Source organism: Petromyzon marinus, chromosome 32, assembly GCF_048934315.1.
Source record: "Petromyzon marinus isolate PM22_M1 ecotype Great Lakes invasive population chromosome 32, UKy_Petmar_22M1.pri1.0, whole genome shotgun sequence".
In the NCBI taxonomy this organism is placed as follows: domain Eukaryota; kingdom Metazoa; phylum Chordata; class Hyperoartia; order Petromyzontiformes; family Petromyzontidae; genus Petromyzon; species Petromyzon marinus.
This window is the reverse complement of record NC_133698.1, coordinates 11,005,799-11,027,328: the sequence shown is the minus strand read 5'-3', so window position 1 is coordinate 11,027,328 and position 21,530 is coordinate 11,005,799. Positions and strand designations below refer to the sequence as shown.

At 49.6% G+C, this 21,530-nt stretch overlaps 1 protein-coding gene across 2 annotated transcripts; it reads left to right on the top strand.

Annotated features, from left to right (window-relative positions):
- Positions 1 to 26: 26 nt before the first annotated feature.
- NKAPD1 (NKAP domain containing 1) lies at positions 27 to 19,970 on the top strand. Of its 2 annotated transcripts, XM_076071279.1 has the most exons (7): positions 27 to 267; positions 3,047 to 3,163; positions 5,178 to 5,260; positions 10,475 to 10,581; positions 12,584 to 12,724; positions 15,096 to 15,149; positions 18,471 to 19,970. In XM_076071279.1, exons 3-7 carry the CDS (start codon positions 5,189 to 5,191, stop codon positions 18,850 to 18,852), a joined length of 756 nt encoding a protein of 251 aa, XP_075927394.1. In that variant the 5' UTR covers positions 27 to 267; positions 3,047 to 3,163; positions 5,178 to 5,188; the 3' UTR covers positions 18,853 to 19,970. The 2 variants fall into 2 exon arrangements, with proteins under 2 accessions (XP_075927394.1, XP_032820476.1); XM_032964585.2 differs by lacking the exon at positions 3,047 to 3,163 and having other exon boundaries at positions 28 to 267; positions 5,181 to 5,260.
- Positions 19,971 to 21,530: the final 1,560 nt, after the last annotated feature.

Below are 21,530 nucleotides of genomic sequence, written 5' to 3'. Positions count from 1 at the left end.
CCCACGGTCCACGCTTCCTCTTTCAACCCCGCCCGCCCGCCGCATCACGTGACGTGACGTCACTACAGCGAGTCGCCTTGAGTGGTACAGTAGAGTACTGTAGTCGTCGTTCGCTCCCCCCCTCTCCCTCCTCCTGTTATATTCTGAATCAAGATTCCGTTGTAGTTTTACGAATGTAATAAACAAGCACGTCAAATTATTTAAAGAGCCACTGTCGGCACGCGTGGGCAAGAGCGAGTGGCGGCGTCCGTTCGGAACACCCGTAAGGTTGGTACTAGGCGGAACGATACACACACACTCACTCCGGCCTTCGTTTACTTGGAAAATCAACTACTGTACTACCATCGCTTTACAAACAACAACAACACTTGATTATTTGTCAATAAACCTCGCCGTTGGTTTATGTATCTTGCCATCTGTGGTTGACCAAGCATCGCTATCGCCATGAACATTAATGTTATTCATAATAAAGGTTTTTTGGGTTAGATCGCGTTATTTATAAATGTGTCGTAACCCTCCACCACCCGACACGGCCAATCAGCAAAAAAAGTGTCACGTTGACAAAAGACAAATAATTCACTACTTTAGCCCACCGGTGTGTTGTTGAAGAGTGGTGGAGGGTTACGACACATTTATAAATAACGCGATCTAACCCAAAAACCTTTATTATGAATAATATTGGTCGCGAAAGCCTACGTGTTAAACTAACGTTAATATTCTCACGGGACTTGTTACACGCTTTCATTGAACGCACTCTGTTGTTGTCGTTGTTGTCGTCATTGTTGTCATTGTCGTTGTATCCTCAAATCTTGTAACTCAATGTTAACCCACTTCCCAATGTGGTATCGACTGCAAACTTGGTATACTTATGTCATAGTGATGACAATACAATACTATATCAATAAAAATTAAAAATATATTTTGAAGCAATCTTTTATATATGTTATGTTACGGTTTGGGTCTAATTGCCCACGCTCAACTCACGTTGGCTGTAATTGGCCACGGTCCCCTTACGTTGTGGCGAGCTTCGGGGCCACTTCCTGGAGTCGTGGAGTTCTTCCATAAGTAGCACGGTACATTTCATTAAAGCGTGTTTAAAAACAAGTGTTTTTATTTTGACATGACTTATTTTTGTTGTTGTTGTTGTTGCCAGTATCAAAGTATGAAAAATGAGAAGACGTTTTACCTTTTCTGGCAATGATATAGCTGCTCACCCCGAGCTATAAATGGCCTGATCGTGGCATTGTCTCTGTACTGTTCGCCTTTTTGCGTTCTCTTGTCTGACACCGGTGAGACTGGGCCCTAAAGAAGGCTCTGGTGTAGGCCAATGAACTTCAAAGACAATGCCCATATATCATCATGTTTGGTTTGCATGTTCACCACAAGTTCTTGAGGTTAATGCAGACTTGGTGCCTTGCAAAATGTTTCAAATTGGTGTTTGAACATCCTAGCACACCTGTTTTATTGCCAGAAAGGGTACAAACCAATTTTTTCTATTTTGATACTGGCAAAAAAGGTCCCATTTTGTAGCAGTTCACTCCGAGCTACAAATGGCCTGATAGTGGCATTGTCTTTGTACTGTTCGCATTTTGGCGTCCTCTTGTCTGACACTGGTGAGACTGGGCCCTAAAGAAGGCTACTGTCTATGGTGGAGGCCAATCAGTTTCAAAGACAATGCACAAATATTTTCAGAGCATGTTTTTGTTTGCATGTTCACCACAGGTACTGTGTGTAGTTAAAGCAGACTTGATACCTTGAAAAAGGTATTCATTTGGTGTTTGACCATCTTAACACCTGTTTTATTGCCAGAAAAGGGTAAAAACCTCTTCTTATTTTCTTTCATGTATAGTGACGTTACGTGGCACAACGAACTGCTGCTGCTACTACAATAAACTCGTCTCGTCAGTCGGCACCAGAGGGTAACGTGTGTACTTTAACAAGCAAGGCCCTTGGGTCAATCCCCTGCTGGATGACGATTTCACCACTCCGCGTCACTCACACGGGTCTTTAACCGTACTTCACCACGCTGGTCCAGTGCGGCTTGGCGATTTGGGAGGCCTCGGACCGGCTCTAGCCGTCTAATCACTTGCCACTGATCTTGGACGTGGCCGGGAATCCATACCGGGGTCCAACAGCGCAGTGGTCTAATCACTGGTTACCACCGCTCCATCCGCGACACAATCCTTAACAGCTGCTGTGCCATCGGGATTCTCGTGAACAGCTTCATGAAGCGTCAACATGACTACGTACGGCGCGAAAGAAATTCAGCACGCACAGCTCCAGTGGCGTCCTAATATCGGAAGGAAGAGCGTTCCAGACGGCCGCAGAAACACACCTGAAAGTGCACGATGCAGTGACCGTCTTTGGTCGATGGCTGAGCCAATACCCACTGCTGCGAGTATGTCCGGAGTTTGAGTGATAGTTTATGCTTCTTGACAGAGACCGACAAGGTATTATTGGTTCATTTGTGGCGAGGACTTTGTGTGTAATGAGTGCTACCTTATAAAGGTCCTGTTCCTTTATGCCTGCCCCCACCGCCCCGCGTCTTTATGCTCCCCACCTTGACAAATCCACACTGGATCAGCTTGAAGCGTTGCCAAAACAACCCTCGTGACCCGCATGGAGTGTGGAGGAACTCATCCAGCATTCGATTGACAAGGAGGCTGTACATGTACATTTGAAAGGGTCTAGAGTATTTTTTTTTAATAGACTAGAGCAATGGGCTCTTGGTCATTAATAGAGGTATCCATGTCTCGGTGTCTATACATTAATGAATCGCACTGTTACACAAGGTTCCTCTCTAAAAAGTCTGAGATTTGTAACACGTGTAAAACATATTTCGTTTCTTTAATCTTTGCAAAGAGTACATTTTTGTTTTTAAATGTAACCCGTCAATAAACCGTCTCTGATATCCGCCCGATTTAGGTACTTGGTGAACAGTTTGGCCAAATTCAAACTATTCCAAACTAACAAAAATAACTGGCTGCATTGGCACCTGCTGTAATGTACAACAAACGTGTGCTTCTCTTTTTACATCCATTGATAGATCAGGGCCTCCTACTGTCGTGTACATTCCGTGGGTTATTTCAGGGGTCCCCCAACCCCCGGGCCGCGGACCGGTACCGGTCCGTGGCCTGTTAGGAACCGGGCCGCACAGCAGCAGGTGAGAGCGGTGAGTCCGAGCATGGCCCGCGCCCCATTATTTTATTATTTACCACTTGCGTCCGCGCCTCTTTCCCGCACTGCGCACTTGTCTCAGTCACAGTGTTGGTAAGCCCACAAGCTAACCCTAGCAGCCAAAACGAGTAAAACATAAACGTTGCTGGAGAGCTTCTTTGAAAAGGGGGATAGACCCAATGATGACCCCCCCCCCGGTCCGTGAAAAAATTGTCTTCCACGAAACCGGTCCCTGGTGCCAAAAAGGTTGGGGACCGCTGGGTTATTTCACCAAACTGCACCACACTGGTCAATGTGGGTCGGTGAAGTAGGCGAGCCCAGCGGCATTTCAGATCTAACTCGCCAGTGGTGTTAGCCGTGGCTGGCAATCGAACTCGGGTTGGTCGGGTTCACGTCTCCGTGCGCGAACCACTTGTACCACCCACCACTTGAGTTGTATTCGTTTCCCGACACAGTATTCACATCCAACACACGTCGGTTACAGATGAACTCCAAACAGCAGAGGGCGTACTGCCTACATCACTTCTTGTACACCTCCACAAGCGTGCGCAGACTTTCAATTAGCCCTTGAATTTCGCCTGCGCAGCACTTTGTACAGCACGGATCATCATTTAGTGGGTGCGAGGTTTTTCTAATCCTCAGTGCTGGCAGTGAGCATTTTATCTTCCCCCCCAGTGTTACTTATTTTCCTGGAACATGCCTAAATAGCGATGGTGGCCAATGTTCGAGACCGGTGATGGATTGCAAAGGAGATAATGCATCCAAGAAGACGACCACCGTGGAGATAAAGCGATGAGATCCGTTCATGTGCAGGAGTCGCAATCAGAATCTTTAATTCATCCTGGAGAAATCCGATGAGCTGTGAAGCTCTTTTTTCACAGACGTCCAATTTGGATGGGTTAGAAAGATACAACGTCAAAGAATTAAAAAAACTATAGGAGTGCAAAGTATAGGAAAGGTTTAGTGAAGTGAGATTGATGGGAGCAAAACAGGATTGCGAGGGATAGCAACGGCTTGGGGATGCCCTAATCCAGCAGTGGATAGACAGTGGTGTTTGGGTTATAATGTTGGATCATCGAGCCGTCAACTAAAATAAGTTCTTGCAATCACGATGCACTCTTTGAATTGTGAGTGTTGATTAAGATTAAATCAAATGAACACAACGGACACATTTGCAGGTAGCGTAACAATGCATGTATTCATTTGTTTGGTTCTTACATCCCCAAATACAGCAAAATATAATTGATTAAATCAGAGCATGACCCCAAATCGTGACCACTCAGAATCGCTTGAAGACAATGTAATTGCCCTGCGCGGAGCCACATGAAGTTATTCAGTCAGAAAATGTCAAAAGGTCAATGCTAAAGATCTAAACACATCTCGCTACTCCTACGATTACAAGAAGCAGTCCCGTGGTAGAGTTGGCACATAGGCTGGCACACCACAAATGCTGAATTTATCACCGTGGATTTTGCGATTATGCTTCTGAGTAGGGCATGAGACACTGCGAGGCTAAATGCTTCTTCGCGATGCTTTATATATCTGTTCCATAATTTACAGAAGGTGATGGTCGTTCGATATTTTATTTCCAGACACAAGTATTTATGTGTATGTGTTTATGCATGCACTCATTTACGTGTGCGTTTTTATTGTGCGAAGTGGTATAGCAGTAGTTTGCACACTGCGCTAGAGTCCCTGAAACCTCGCTTCAGTTAGCATCCATTCTAACATAAATAACATCAAGTGGTGTCTAAACCGGTCATGGGACTTTTTTAGGTCAACTCAGCCTCACGCAAGTACCTGTTGCAAAGTGTAAAACATCACCAATCGGGAGAGCGAGGGGGCCGGGCGTGGTGCTAGCTTAACAACCCCCCCCCATGTGCCGTGTAGCCCTTGGCAGGCGCTCTCTAACAGTGCTTGCCCCAACAGTCTGTCAAGGCTGCAGGAAACTCCTTGTCTTTGTGTTGTGTGTACATTGTCCTTGCCTGCGTGCGTGTAAGCAGATCTCAGGATGTCTCGCCTGCCGTGCATTGACAAGCGTCTGCTGAGGAACGTAATCCGGCACACGGACGCCCACAACAAGGTAATGCAGCAGCAGCAGCAGTCGCAGCAGCGATCGATGGGAGGGTGGAGGGGGGTAGGCTGTGGAGGGGGTATGCCAGGGGACGTGGGGACCCTCTGGCAATTGCTCCTCAGGGATTGTGTTATCCTGCTGCATGGCAAGGGTGGAGGATAAGCAGCTTGGAGAGTAATTGATAATTATTCTAACGTCTGGGGGTGGAGTGATTGGTGCAGTGGTCAAGGCACTGCACCGTGTCGGTGGCGAGTAAACATCTGAAACGGTTCCCAGGCATCCTTCCCATCACTTGATCATAGTTGTCAACCCATACGGTTTACCCGTATTCTTGTACAGGGAAATTGAGTTTTCAGTTTCATATGACATACAGCCGTTTCAATACGGGCAAAAAATATAATAATACGGTAAAAAAAAAAAATCGTGGGATAGATTTTTTTTTTTTACTCTGGAGAGTCGCGATCCCCGTAGCAGCCGACAAATTTGATCCGGAATGAAGACGCTCTCGGTACAGATCATGCGCAAGGCTACACTTCCACATCCAATTTGCCAAACAAGCCACGCCACAGCACAGCGACACTGGCGGCGTTGTCTCCTGCGGCGAAGAAAGCGACATTAGCGATGCCGACAGGCAGACATTTGAAAGAGTGGGAGAGGCCGACCTATGCTCAAGGGCAGTACGCAGGATGGGTGCGGTCATTTGTTTGTGTATCTCCCTTGTGATGGGACTTTGTAGGATGAACGTTGAGATGTATAAGGGCATGGGGTGACTTATAAGGTCTGAATTTGTCTGTAATACGGTAGACACTGATAAGGGGTTGACAGGTGTGCGTCAAACAGACCCAGTGACGAACGGAGCGTTGAGCGGCAATTATCCGGCGGTGATTATACAACGTTCTGTAATTTTTCTGATAATTTGCAGTGCTTTGTTAATTTGTGTCGGTCATGGGTCAGTACAGGTTTGTGATGAGGTGGTGGACAGCAGGGATTATTCAGATATTACTCACCACCGTTGTTCACTGTGACCGGGAATTTAAATGAATAGTTTGGTACACTAACGACTGGGCTATGACTCCACCCTGATAATAATCATGCCCTTTATTTACCCAGAAAAAAAAACCTCAATGTGTTTGATGACTGCTTCAAGATTATTATGGTGTTTGACCAGTTCCATTGATGAGCATGTGGGAGGAAAGCGGAGTACCTGGAGAAAACCCACCACGAACAAAAGGGGGGTGGGGGGGGTTACACTCAAAGCTCCACACAGATAGGTTCATAGCTCATCGGATTTCTCCAGGATAAATGCATATTCTGGCTCTAAATAAAGGTTCAACAATCCATTGCTCTGCACCCATTTCCTGGCCGCTTGACAGCCTGAGCCTACATTTCCAGCGACTATTCCCAAGCAGTCTTCCATCCGGCCACTCAGCCGGCTCACGCCTGCCTAGCTTTCCGAGATCGAGCGCATTCACGGAGCGATTTGGTTGTGGGAAAGAGGTCGGGGAGGGGGAGGGGAGCGATGGCGGCAGGGGTAGCGGCGGCAGTGACGTCTGCCGATGTCAGGGCTCGGGAATGATGCAACACAAGAAAATAAATCAAGCGTCTTCCACGCAGGCCAAGCGTGGCGTCCTTAGAGGCAGCAGAGCCACACCAGGTCACGGCGTCGGGGGCATTTGTGTGGAATTATTAATTTTGGGGGGCAGGGTGGCATGGCGGAAATGCTCGTGCGTCGCAGCAAGCAGGGCCTGGGTTCGATTCCTGACTTGGATGCTTTTCTGTGTGGAGTTTGTATGTTCTCTCCCCTGTTCTGCGTGGAGTTTTATGTTCTCCCCCCTATTCTGCGTGGAGTTTTATGTTCTCCCCCCTGTTCTGCGTGGAGTTTGTATGTTCTACCCCCTGTTCTGCGTGGAGTTTGTATGTTCTCCCCCCTGTTCTGCGTGGAGTTTGTATGTTCTCCCCCCTGTTCTGCGTGGAGTTTTATGTTCTCCCCCCTGTTCTGTGTGGAGTTTGTATGTTCTCCCCCCTGTTCTGCGTGGAGTTTGTATGTTCTCCCCCCTGTTCTGTGTGGAGTTTGTATGTTCTCTCCCCTGTTCTGTGTGGAGTTTGTATGTTCTCTCCCCTGTTCTGTGTGGAGTTTGTATGTTCTCCCCCCTGTTCTGTGTGGAGTTTGTATGTTCTCCCCCCTGTTCTGCGTGGAGTTTTATGTTCTCCCCCCTGTTCTGCGTGGAGTTTGTATGTTCTCCCCCCTGTTCTGTGTGGAGTTTGTATGTTCTCCCCCCTGTTCTGTGTGGAGTTTGTATGTTCTGTGTGGAGTTTTATGTTCTCCCCTCTGTTCTGCGTGGAGTTTGTATGTTCACCCTCTGTTCTGCGTGGAGTTTGTATGTTCTCTCCCCTGTTCTGCGTGGAGTTTGTATGTTCTCCCCCCTGTTCTGTGTGGAGTTTGTATGTTCTCTCCCTTGTTCTGCGTGGAGTTTGTATGTTCTCTCCCCTGTTCTGTGTGGAGTTTGTGTGTTCACCCCCCTGTTCTGCGTGGAGTTTGTATGTTCTCCCCCCTGTTCTGCGTGGAGTTTTATGTTCTCCCCCCTGTTCTGTGTGGAGTTTGTATGTTCTCCCCCCTGTTCTGTGTGGAGTTTGTATGTTCTCCCCCCTGTTCTGTGTGGAGTTTGTATGTTCTCTCCCCTGTTCTGTGTGGAGTTTGTATGTTCACCCCCTGTTCTGCGTGGAGTTTGTATGTTCTCTCCCCTGTTCTGTGTGGAGTTTGTATGTTCTCCCCCCTGTTCTGTGTGGAGTTTTATGTTCTCCCCCCTGTTCTGTGTGGAGTTTGTATGTTCTCCCCCCTGTTCTGCGTGGAGTTTGTATGTTCTCTCCCCTGTTCTGTGTGGAGTTTGTATGTTCTCTCCCCTGTTCTGTGTGGAGTTTGTATGTTCTCTCCCCTGTTCTGCGTGGAGTTTGTATGTTCTCTCCCCTGTTCTGCGTGGAGTTTGTATGTTCTCCCCCCTGTTCTGCGTGGAGTTTGTATGTTCTCCCCCCTGTTCTGTGTGGAGTTTGTATGTTCTCTCCCCTGTTCTGTGTGGAGTTTGTATGTTCACCCCCCTGTTCTGCGTGGAGTTTGTATGTTCTCTCCCCTGTTCTGTGTGGAGTTTGTATGTTCTCCCCCCTGTTCTGTGTGGAGTTTTATGTTCTCCCCCCAGTTCTGTGTGGAGTTTGTATGTTCTCTCCCCTGTTCTGTGTGGAGTTTGTATGTTCTACCCCCTGTTCTGCGTGGAGTTTGTATGTTCTCCCCCCTGTTCTGCGTGGAGTTTGTATGTTCTCCCCCCTGTTCTGCGTGGAGTTTGTATGTTCTCTCCCCTGTTCTGTGTGGAGTTTGTATGTTCTCTCCCCTGTTCTGCGTGGAGTTTGTATGTTCTCTCCCCTGTTCTGCGTGGAGTTTGTATGTTCTCTCCCCTGTTCTGCGTGGAGTTTGTATGTTCTCCCCCCTGTTCTGTGTGGAGTTTGTATGTTCTCTCTCCTGTTCTGCGTGGAGTTTGTATGTTCTCCCTCTGTTCTGCGTGGAGTTTGTATGTTCTCCCCCCTGTTCTGTGTGGAGTTTGTATGTTCACCCCCCTGTTCTGCGTGGAGTTTGTATGTTCTCTCCCTTGTTCTGTGTGGAGTTTGTATTTCACCCTCTGTTCTGTGTGGAGTTTGTATGTTCTCCCCCTTGTTCTGTGTGGAGTTTGTATGTTCTCCCCCCTGTTCTGTGTGGAGTTTGTATGTTCAACCCCCTGTTGTGCGTGGAGTTTGTATGTTCTCTCCCCTGTTCTGTGTGGGTTGCCCCTTGCTTCTACAGTTTCTTCCCATAGCTAAAAACTAAAATCAATGGAACTGTAATTGCCAAACATCCCAATGCTGAAAATTACCTTATAAATGACTCAATTAGAATTGCACGTTAGCAACATCGCCAAGTCCTGATATATTTTTAATACTTGAATGATGAATCTTGACTTAACGCTTTCGTGACTGCAGGAATTCCTATTCTTTGGGTCTTTCAGTAAAGTCACATAGTGTTGAAATCGAAACGTCATAGTTTTTTTGTTGTTTTTTGTTATTTCCTTTGAACCTATCTACGTGACTTTACCGAAAGACCCAGAGGACTTGAATGATGCTTTGCTGGATAAACAAGGGGTGCCATGTGGATCAGAGGAAGCTTCAATCCCTCGTGATCTCCGATCAGAATGAAACAGGTTTGGTGAGCCGTGCAGATGGATGTAGCAAATTGAGATCTGAAAGGAAAAAGAGACTGGAATTTTCATAGGGGGTGAGACCGATTTCAGATGCGAGACAGTGGAATGATGCTCATTCAGCCCTGGCGTCACTGTTGAGCAGCCAGAATGGAAATGCCAGGCGGTAGTGGCTATCTACGTGGCCTGTAATCCAGCACTGGGGGTGAGGGTCGGGTGGTTCACATAACTGTTGTGAAACTCCCTTCCCGTGTTCGTAGAGGTGCCATACCCTGGCTCGACAGCAGATGGCAGTAGAGCAAGTGGAGACATCGCCATCTGTTTCCTGCTGTATAGGCATAGAGTGTCACCCACTGATGTGTGCGGGTTTTCTCCGGGTGCTCCTGTTTCCTCCCACGTGTATAAAAACTCATAATTGATCGGCTGAAAACATCTTAAAATAAAAAAAAACATACAGTACAGGACCCTCTTGCAAAAGAGTCATTGTACTCGGTGTGGCTTTCCTGGATACATAATTATTAGAAGCGAAGAAGGGATTTTTTAGACGTGTTTTGCATGTCAGCGGAAACCAGAGTACCTTTCAGAATTCCCGCGCACAAGCAATAATATTCAGAGGCCTAAATGGAAAGGTTTGTAAACCCAATTGCTGTACTGCAATCTCCACCTCGCAGCCCCATCGGGTTTGAGAGTCTCACAGATCTCTGCGTGGTCCACCTCCCCGCGCCTCCAAAGTACCGGGGTCACAGGCGCACATAGCCACCACGCCTGGCTGTGAAAGAGCGTCCCAGTCCCAAGGCTTGAATCCAGAATCTCGGCCGTGATGACTCAGTACTTGGACACGGCCATTATGAGACCCCCCCCCCCCCCCCCCCCCCCCCGATTGACCTGGCCACCTCGTAATGCCTGGGCGTGTGCCGCTCGGGCTACGTGACGATGCGTACGTGGCTTTTGCGCGTGTGTGCGTCCCTGCGCGTGCGTCTTGTGTGCGTGCGTGCGCGTATTCCAGATGCAGGAAGTGAGCATCATGTGGAAGCAGCGGCAGATGCAGACGTTCACCGAGGACGGCGGCGTCCGACGGAAACGGAGGCGCATGGCCTCTCCCGTCCTTGGAAGGTCGGCGGGGGGTGGTGGGTGGAGTGTGTGGATGGGGGGGGGGCGGGGGTTGGGAGGGCAGAGTGGCCGTGTCTAGGAGATGTTATCTCCCTCGCCTGGTATGCAGGAGGTTGTGGGTTCGATCCTGGCCCTGATGCCTCCGGTTTTGCCCTCCACATTTAGGAATCGACATGCGTTTAGATTATTTGGCTGCTATAAATGTCCACTTGGTAAGTAAGCCACTTAGTTGAGCTATCATTCGTGGCTAGGTTGCTTCTTAAATAGAGCTATATAGCTCAGTGGGCCTTACCTGGTAAAATTTAAAATAATGTGTAGTCAGCCTTACAGCGGAAAGTCACTCAAGGTCGTCAAACGTTACTCAATGATTTACTAAGTATTGAGCATCATAAACTGGCACAGGATTCTTAACACATACCTGGAATCACTTGTAAATTCTTGTCGCAGAAACTCGCGATGACAACATTTCGTTGCTAGGGAAACCGAAAAAGTTCGCTTAATCTCGTGACAAAACCACGAAGATTTCGCATTCTTTATTGAAATTACTCTGAGCAATTACAGGCGGTGGTGACTGGGAATGTGACTAGCTATCAACTCGCTACACCTTTGGGCAATTTCACTAAACACCCCACACAAGTGCATATTGCTCTCACGGTGTTGACATGGGAGGGTAAGTTGCTTGAAGAGCCCGGAGCCCCCTCTCGAGCGCCGGGCGGTGTGGACACTGCACACTGTGGCCACTCTCCCGAGAGCACGCTCGTTGTTTGCGCTGGACTTGTCGCACAGGTGGCTCGGGAACAAGAGTGCTGAGTCAGCACAGCGGGGGTTATGAATCCTGCTTTCGGGCGGCCGTGATTAAACCGGGTTTCCTGGTGTAGCGAGTTGATAGTCACAGGCCCATTCAACCCTGCATGTTAAAGTAACAAAAACATTTCTAAAAAAATCATCGTGAAATTTGAATTCACCATCGCCTCTGTCGATGTAATGTATCATTCGCTCGTTAAAGAAACGGCAAATGCGGCCTTGGCACCTGTATCAACGCTATTGATGTGGCCTTCATTAAAGGCGGGGGGGGGGGGGGGGGTAGGGGCGATGCATGACACAGTTTGTTTAAAAACATCTTTAAATAAAAAAGTATAGAAGGGGGGGCTTAGCCTTCAGCACGGAAGCTGAGCACTCGATTGTTCAGGATCCCTTTGAAGCCCCCTTATTGGCCAGGGTGGTGTATGAATTGACGCCGGTGATCGTGGCTGTGTATAAATTGAGGCGTGCGATTGTAACGGTTTATAAATCGCGGCTGTGCGAAAACGGGAAGCGGACACGGAAAGGCTCGACGATGGGATCGAGGCTGTGAGGCGGATCCCAACCCATGTCTGAGCCGCATCATTTAGAATGTGTCTTGTCACTCTGTGAGTCTGGCAACGAGCTTCCGACCTGCTCCGGGAGAGTCACTTTCTCCAACTTAGAGAGCCGCTTGTATTTTTTCCATGGTCACAAACGATGATGACGACGATGATGAAGACCCTGTAAGTTGAGCGATGTGAGGCAGCGTTCCCCAAGAGGATGCTCACCAGGGAGATGGAGCAATCTAGGGGTGCCGCGGTGGCAAAAGGTTAACTCCATCGCCATGGCGTGCAAGAGGTCGTGGGTTTGATCCCGACCCTGACGATGCCTGTTGTATAATTTGAGTTTGCGTGTTCTCCCCGTGGTAGCGTGGATTTTTCTCCGGGTCCTCCAACACAGTGAGAATCAACGTGCGCTTAAGAGAGTATTTGGCTGCTATAAATTTCTACGCGACGACATTCCACTTCATTGAGCGATCATTTGTGGGCAGGTCGCTTCTGAAAAATAACTATATAGTTCAATGGGCGTTACCTGGTTGAAATAAAAACAGTTTAGTAAAAAAAAATTCCTTTTGAAAAATAAAGAACCGCCTTCCCCCCCCCCCGCAACCGTCGATCTGACGGAGCGACTCGCCGCCACGCGTTCCTCTCGTCCCCTGCAGAAGCCACATGCGGTGCGACGGCTACGACGACGACGACGAAGATGCGGCGGCGACGACGGCGACGACGGCGGCGGAGGCGAGCGACGATGGAAGAAGGTGGCGTCGGAGACTCCACGAGGCGGAGGCACCAAATCCCGACCGGTGAGAGGCGCCACGGTGGCTAGGAGATGTTAACTACCTCGCCTGGTATGCAGGAGGTTCGTGGGTTCGATCCCGACCCTGACGTTGCCTGTATGTATGTTTGGAGTTTACGGTGTCTCTCTCCCAGTGGTCGCGTGTATTTTTCTCCGGGTGCTCCGGTTTTTCCTTCCGCGTTTTGAATCGACATCACACGTTTAGAGCGTTTGGCCGCTGTAAATTTCCACACGATGATGAGCCACTTCGTTGGGCCATAATTTGTTGTTATGTCGCTTCTGAAAAAGAGTTTTATAGCTCGGTGGGCCTTACCTGGTGACCGCGTGGCATAATCGCTCGCCATGGCCGCGTCAGATACACCGAATTGGCGTAAATGCACATTTGTTCACTTGAATATTTATTCCACTCGGAACAGATAGACGGGGAATGTTTTATTTCCAAGAGGGGAAACAGATATTTGTTCCAACCAAGTCAACAGTTGTTTCACTACTTATCAGTACCTTCAAATTAGCGTTATACGTTAGGATCGGGCGCCTCGTTGATTCTCGACAAAGGTTGGGCCGAAGAGATGGCATGAAAAACTCAAACCATGCTGAAAGCAAACCGAGTCGCTGTTTCACAAATCAGTTGAGAAATGTTCTCAAAAATTCTATTTTATTTCGATTTAAAGCTTTCGTGACTGCAATGATTCATCTTCTTTGGTTCTTTCGGTAAAGTCACGTAGAATGAGAATAAAATAATAAATTGATAAAATAAAATAACAGAATATTATTGCGTTATTTTATTTTATCAATTTATTATTTTATTCTCATTCTACGTGACTTTACCGAAAGAACCAAGGAAGAATTATATTTTAGTTGAAAATTGCATGGAATTAGACTCGCATCCAAATAAAGCTTACTTAGTCACAGACAAATGCAACTGTAATTGCCAAACATGCTGTCGAAAAGCATGCTGTCAAGGTCATATCAAGGGTAACGCCCTCCGCCATTGATATATGGCAATCAAAGTGGGTGAGTGACATCATCCCGTGGGTGGTGTTGGCTCTCCACCATGCCTGTAATCCAGCACGAGGATTGGTGATTCACACTTATTGTTGCGCAAAATTCCCTTCCATGTGAGAATGTCACGATGCCAAACCTTGGCTTGCCAGGGGAAGGCCGTACAGCAAATCGTGTGGACTAATATCATCTGTGCCAGCTGTACGGGATAGAGCATTGCCCCCTCGCTAAGCGTGTGTTATCTGCGGGGTGATTCGGTTTCCTGCCACGCGTATAAGCGCTCAGAAATGCACTTTGTGAGATGAATGAGGCTTTTATGATTATCCTGAACAAGGAGATGCACTATTCACTGTGAAAATTCCAAACGGGAAGTCCCGTAATCTCGCGTACAGGATTCCGATCAGCGGCGCAACGAGTCCAACGTAATTGTGGCGTTAAAAACTTAAAAAAAAAAAAGATAAAAATAAATGTGTATATTAAAAACATAAATAAATACGGCAATCCCCATTTTCAGCATTTCCCAGAATCTGGGAGGAAAAAACACATTTATGAGTAGCGAGCCATGTGTCCCGAGAGACGCTTCCCCCAGCGATGTCCGTTGCCGTGCTCGCGATAAGCGGCATCGCAAATGGAGCGGCCGCAATTAAATATCCTCCGGCGTTTACCGGTCTTCGCGCTCATTACCGCGTCTGATCTCCCCCCCCCCCTCCCCCATCTCGTCGCTAATTGTGGGGGAGTTCCAGAGTTAGTTTTCTTTGTTCTTTCTTGCACGTTGAACGTTTTCTTTTTCCCCACCGCATCCCCCCTCCCCCGGTTCCTTCTCGCTGTTAAAAATGGAATTTTAATAAGCAAGCGCACACATTCGTCTTACTCTAACTGTTATTATTATGGTGGGGTTTAGCGGAGGCCATGATAACTGTCGCAAAGATGATGAAGGTTTAAAAGCTCAGTGGGCCTTACCTGCTATATAAAAAAAAATAGTTCATAGTTTAGTTTGTAGATCTTATTGGCGAAAAAACTGATGGAAATCTCTGCATGGTTGTACAGTCAGGGTTATTCAACATGAATTGCATTTTATTGCAATTAGGAAACATCTCCTTCTAGATGAAGGCTTATCCACGTTGTTGCCATCCTTCGCTGTTTTGTCCTTCCCCCGCACCTTCGATTAGCACGGTTGGCTACGTACGGTGCGACAGAAGTTCGACGCAAACACGTGCATTGCGATGCAGCGGTCCATCCAGCACCTGTGCACGAGCTGGTTGGAGGATGTCCCCTGCGCGGCGTGAGAGCGGCTTGGCTGTTTTTGCGTCAGCCGTCACGCGATGACCCGTGCCCTCTAACCTCTCACCCCACTGGCCCCTCCTCCTCTCCGGTAGGTGGGGACACGCTGGATTCTGGGAGCTCTACCCCAGCGATTACCGCCCACCGCTGTAAGTACGGCAGCCCAACCAGATTGTTGAGGCAAGTGCTATTAGCGAGCACCTGTTAAGGCCGGCATGGCTCGCGATGCGGATGTCTGGTCAGTACCATGCCCAGCCACCGTTGTCTCCCCAACGCCGATATGTAAACGCCGTACCAGGTGCTCTCACCTGTAGCAATGTTGGCACGAGTGTTGGTGGGGCAGGTGTGTGGCCACAGCTCCACGCCCGGCCGCCGTTGTCTCCCTCATGGCGATGTTCACACACCGCACCAGTTACAAAGTTAATTTGACGCCGAGTCGACCTAGGGGAGACCTGGGACCGATTCCGACATCTGCCGCTGATGTTGGCCGCGAGTGAGAATCGAACCCGGGTTCGTAGCGCGGCGGGTTAACCGCTGTGCCACAGCTCCCCACGCGGCACGCACACACACACACATACACACACACATACACACACACACACATACACACACACACACATACACACACACACACATACACACACACACACACGCGCGCATCGAGCGCTGCTGGCGTGGCACACCTTCAAGTCCACCACATCGCGGTGGCGTCATCTTCCTCCGGAGCCGCCGCGATTTCCCGCTGCCCCCTCTGCGTGAGCTGTGACTCGAAGTGCCTTCGCCTCGTGGCGACGTGACGCCGACAGTTGCGCCGGTTTCACGTAATTGCGAAACAAAAGGTAAAAGAGCAGCAAGGACGAGGCCGCGTTAATAACGACGACGACGGCGGCGGCGGCGACAGCGGCGACAGCGGCGGCGAGGTTATTCTTTGGGTGTCCCCGCTTGGTCACCAGCTCCACGCGCTCGTGAGCCCCCTCGTGAGCAGCCAGCCAGCGAGAGGCCACAGACACAATCGAGCCAACGAACCACTGTACGGCCTTAACCAAGGGCGAATCGAACACTGGTCGCCGGGTTCTTAGCGCAGTGAGCTAACCGCAGCGCCACCGTTCCACGCGCACGCACGCGCGCACATGTACGCGCGAGCATGAGTCAATTGCATGGAAACACAAGCAGGCAGGGACCCTGTGGAGTCCGCGGAGTTTGCTGTAATCATCCCTCTCCTGCGGGGAATCCAGCACCAAGCAATTAAACACAAGCACACACACAACAACAACAACAACCGCCATGCGCCACTAAGTGGTGGTGACGTCACCACGACGCTTGTGCCAAGCCATGTGCACCTTGAGGCAACGTGAAGTGTCGAACGCCCGCTGGCAGGAGGTCAGGGGGCAGACCCAAGTGCCACGGGTCGACTGACTAAGATGACTGAGATGGCTGGCTATTGCACCACCTGTGCCCCCTACTGTGCCAACTTGCTGTGCTTTAGCCACCCGGCGCTCCGCTCGTTGTGAGCGTCGCTCCTCCGCCCTCCGTTGTTGTTGGAGGGTGACTACCTCCAACTGCCCAGTAGCGTCCTTCACAAGCCTCCTCCACAGAGGCCGATCTTGACACCGCTGGTACCAGTCATCAGCAAGTCCACTCAGCTCCACGTCATCCTGTACCACATCACTCCATCTCTTCTCTAGCCCGTGCCTCGCCCGTTTAGCCTCCTCGATCCAGCCGAACAAAAGCTGTTTCGGCATGCGGTGGCTTGGCATGCGGGCTACATGACCCAGCCAACGCAGCCTTGCCTGCCAGAGGAGCTCACCGATGGGACCTTGCCCAGATCTTTCAAGGATTTGTGAGCTCCTTACACAGTCCAGCCTGGTTAAACCCAGGATGGATCGTAGGCAGGCCAGCCTAAATGTTTCTAACACACCGACATCCACACACACACACCCACATCCAAACACACACATCCACACACACCCACACATCGTTTGTAGTTATATATATTTGGATTTCTTTTTTACGTCCGTTAAACCATACCAATTATAAACCATAACCTTTGAAGCCATCCTCTATCGCAATCCATGCGGAATGTTATTTTATATCATTGTCTTGTCTGGCATGCGTGCCCAATGCACCTCATTACTCGTCAAGTTCAAAATTATTTTGAAAATTCGCTAAACGCCTTTTTAATAAGGCCAACTTCACAGACTCATCCTTCTTTAGAAGCGAAGCCTGCCTCCTATACGCACTGCACGAGTTTGCGCATTTCTGCTCCTAATTAAAGGAAAGTCATAAATAACCATTTAATGATGATTATGGTGATTGCTGTGTGTGTCCCTCGTGTGTGTGTGCGCGCGTGTGGCCTGGTATGTGCGGAGCGGCAGTGCAGCGTTTAGAGCGAAGCTGCGCTACGAACCCGGCGGCCCGAGTTCGATTCCCGCTCACGGCCAACACCAGTGATGATTATCTGAACCGGTCCTGGGCCTCCCCTAGGTCGACTCAGCCTCAAATGAGTACCAAAGGCGGACGAGCGTGGTGCTGGCCACCCACCCCCTCGTGTGCCGTGCCGGCCTTCATCGGTGCTCGCTAACAGCACTTGCCCCTACAGTCTGTTAAGGCTATACAGGGGATATTTGTCTTTGTGGCCTGGCATATAAAAATGTATATTTGTTAATTTGTGTGTGTGTACGTACATGTCATTGAACCTAAAACAACTGGGTCTGCCTTGCTTGTGACTTGCTTTCAGGGCGTCTTCGCCACTTCACCTGGCGTCAAAGCGCACCTAGCCTGGCACTGGCTGATGTTACATCACAGCCTCCTTGTGCGGAATGGCGGTTGCTGTGTGTTGTTGCACGTGTGTGCATTATTGTAGCACGGGTAGAGTTTCTCACGTGGCACGGTTGTGTTTGCGCTGATTTCTGTTTTGCTGCATCGATGTGCTTTTTGTTTTGCTTTTGTCACGTTGGTGACCCAGGTGAGTCTTGCAAATGAGACTCTCTCCTGGTCCCTCTGAGTTCTCATCCTGGTTACACAAATCCGCTGGAACTGGTATTGTGGGGAGCAACGTCAAACAAACCCCAGCGATCCTGGCCACGGCTGACATAAGTGCCGAGCGATATCTGAATCCGTCCTGGGCCCTCCCTAGATCGACTCGGCCTCTGATTCTTAGTCCTACCCGGTACGGTCTGTAAATGCCGGCAGCTGGTGGACAAAGCTGGGCGGGGCGTGATGCCGGTCACACCGACGCCACCACTGCGTGTGCCGTGCTGGCCTCAACATTCGCTCATTTGATATACACGTATTCATATATATATGTGTGTGCATGTACACACGAGTGTTTCTGTACGCACGTTCGCCGACGATGTGCAATAGCACGTCAATGCACTTGCGTGCATAGGATGCGCACATGCAGTGTGTTCTCACGCGCGCGGACTTTCTTCTCGTGCGCGTGTGTGTTGTGTGCACGCGCACGGGCAAAGTAACAAAAGGATAAAAGCAAGGAACGGTCCACTCCGGCACTTCTCGTCGTCATCGTCGTCATCCTCCTCGTCAACCTCCAATGAAGCGGCCGCGCGGCGCTGCGGTAGCGGCGAGAGACGGACTCGGAAGAAGAAGAAGCGCAAAGAGAAGCGCGGAGAGAAGCGACGACGCAAACGCAGGCGGAGCGCGGAGGAGCGCGGAGGAGACGGCGGCTGCGACGAACGCGAGGGCAGAGCGGAGCGCCGTCGCGAGCGCCGAGACAGACGCTCGGGCGAGCGGAGGGACGGCCGCAGCGACGACGGAGAGGGCGGCAAGAAGAAGAAGAAGAAGCGACGGCGGCGGCGGCTCGAGGGGGCCCGGCCTGGGGGTCACGACCCCTAGGGCTATTCCCTAAACTGTTGGGCAGTGGCGGGGTGCTTGACGCATCTGGCACGCGACTTGTTTTTCGCACTGCCCGCGGCCGCACGTCGAGGCCTACCCCCTGGCAAAGAGCCCGCAGAAGACTGAAACCGTTTACTTTTATTGAACGATTTTTATTTTGCCAGGTAAGACCGACCTGCTTTTTCAGAAGCGACCTGACCACAAATGAAAGCTCAACAAAGTGGCTTATCGCGTGGAAATTTACAGCAGCCAATTACTCTAAGCGCGTGATGTTGATTCTGAATTTGGAGGGGGAAGAAACCAGAGGACTCGGAGAAAAATACACGCGACGGCGGGAAGAGAGGGGGGAGACGCACGCACCCACACTCCAAATATGCAGCAGGCATTGGGGTCGGGATCGAACCCAGGCGAGGTAGTTAACATCTCGCCACATTTATCCGTCACCGGGAGCAACCTGGGAATATTTCTGATATGACCAACAATGGCGTGTCCAGAATTTACCCGTCGCTCCGTACTCGGTCGACGCGCTTGTTTTCGGTCGCGTTCTTGCAAAAACGCCTAAACGTTAACGTGCGGTTGTCCGCCAAAGGGTATTCGACTCGGCCCACGCGTCACTCGAAGCGTTTGTGAAATGAGTACCGCTTTGTGGAGAATTCAACGGTGTGTGTCTTATATGTGTTAAAAAGAAATGTCACCGCGCACCGCACGAACGTTTAATTTCCATCGCGGGCTCGGGGTGCCGTCAGAAAAACAAAAACGCGACTTCTAAAATCTTTCAGTGGCACACAGCGGGGGAGGGGGGGGGGGTCATCGTTTCTCAGACCGCCTCACCCCCTTTTCCCCAGCCGATGAGTGTTTTTGTTATCAACCGCAAAGTGCCTTGGGCGTTTCACCGTCATGGAGCAAGACAACCCCCCCCCCCCCCCGAGCGGGTTGGAACTTTCTTACATTCGAGTCGTCATTACAGCCACTCGAGAGTCTTTCGGTGCTTGAGTGCGATGAATGGGTAAAAAATGTGTTCGTTTTTTTGGGTGGGTGAGTGCGGTTTTATACGCCTTGTACGTTTTTGTAAGTTAGTGACGTGTAAAAATAAAACAACAACAACGCTCGCCTTCGAATCCTGGTGTGCAGGGAGCGGATCTGTAAAGGATTAAGGAAAACTCGACAGGTTTGTTAATACTCTTTGGTTCTTTCGGTAAAGTGACGTAGGTTGAAAATAAAATAAAACAAAAAATTATATGTCACGACGTTTCGATCACAACACAAGCGGTCGTCCTCAGGCGGAAAAAATAATCCTGCAGTGCAACTGCTGAACCAGCGAGAGAGCAGTTACAACAAGAGGTTATATACGTGGCGATGGGCAAGCAAGCGGGGTCTGAGCTGGAAAGGAATTCCATCCCCGGATGCAAGCACGTCAGTTGTGTTAATGGGGAAGATTAGCATGAAATGAGCTTCCGTCGCCGCATAAGAGTATCATCCCCGCATATGCGTACAACAGCAGTGTTAATGGGAGATATTAGGCAGAGAGATTAGGGAGATTAGCAAGTTAATGTGATGTCTATGTGTAACACAAGCTGCTGCGGCGCTGCCAACTGCGCTGTGAGGCAAGCGCGTCCACGCAAAAGAACCATCGCAACGGTGGTCTCGCCAGTGAGACAGCCCATCACACAGCCAGAACCATCGATACATCGAGGCTAAGGGAGCAGAGGTGGCCATGTTCGTGAGACCCCAGCCCGTTAATGTTGAGGCACCCAACAGGGCAATGCAACTCAGAGAGTCGGAGATAACAGCCAAACGGCAGGGAAGAATGGAAGCACCACAGCAAGTTACGACATTGCTTGGTTAATAACGTCCTTCCAATGATTGCTCAGCTTATACCCATCTTTTCGGTTGAAAGTGTCTCTGTGTTGTTTATATATCTGGATGGCTTCATGGACAAATCTTTGATGGTAGCCTGAAGGTTTGCAGAGTACCTTGGTCTCAGAAAAAAACAATATCGTGCGAGCCCACTACGTTTTAACGATGTTCAGCCACTACAGAGGTATTGGTTCTGCCGTAATTCAAATCTGCCTTGTGTTCGCGAACACGGTCCTAGACATGTCATTTCGTTTCCCCAATGTAACTGCTGCCGCAGACACAACTTTATAGACACCAGGGTATTACATGTCAGGAATGACATCCTTCACAGATGGGATAAAATCACGGATTTTGTGTTCTGTCTCGTGTTTGTTTAAGATTTTGGAAATCTTTTTGGCAGCACCTGCTATGTATGGCAAGGTGATGCTTTTGATTGGGTCCTCAGATGGTTGTCTCCCCATGGTTGAGGTTACAGCTTTGCGGATTGTGCGGTCTGAGTATCCATTCATCTTGAGGGCTTGGTGTACGTGCTCCAGTTCACTGGCAAGGTGGCACTGGTCGGAGATGCAGTGGGCCCTATGGTGTAGTGTTTTGATGAGGGAGTTCTTCTGGGCCGGATGGTGGTGGGAGCCAGGCTTTAGATAGGAATCCGTGTGGGTGGCTTTCCTATAGACGGAATGTCCCAATGAGCCATCGGGCATCTTCTCGATTAAAACATCTGGTTCAGTGCTGGCTGGCCATGTGGTCAGATGACAAAAGTGTCATCTACGCATCTCTTCCACAGGGAAGGACGTTGGGTGGATGTCAGGATGGCATCTGTT

Excerpts from the sequence above, each read along its gene's own strand:
- NKAPD1 (XM_076071279.1), top strand. The coding sequence starts at position 5,189 with ATGTCTCGCCTGCCGTGCATTGACAAGCGTCTGCTGAGGAACGTAATC. Across the intron at positions 5,261-10,474 it reads ACACGGACGCCCACAACAAG|ATGCAGGAAGTGAGCATCAT; the intron begins GTAATGCAGCAG and ends CGCGTATTCCAG. Across the intron at positions 12,725-15,095 it reads GAGGCACCAAATCCCGACCG|GTGGGGACACGCTGGATTCT; the intron begins GTGAGAGGCGCC and ends CCTCTCCGGTAG.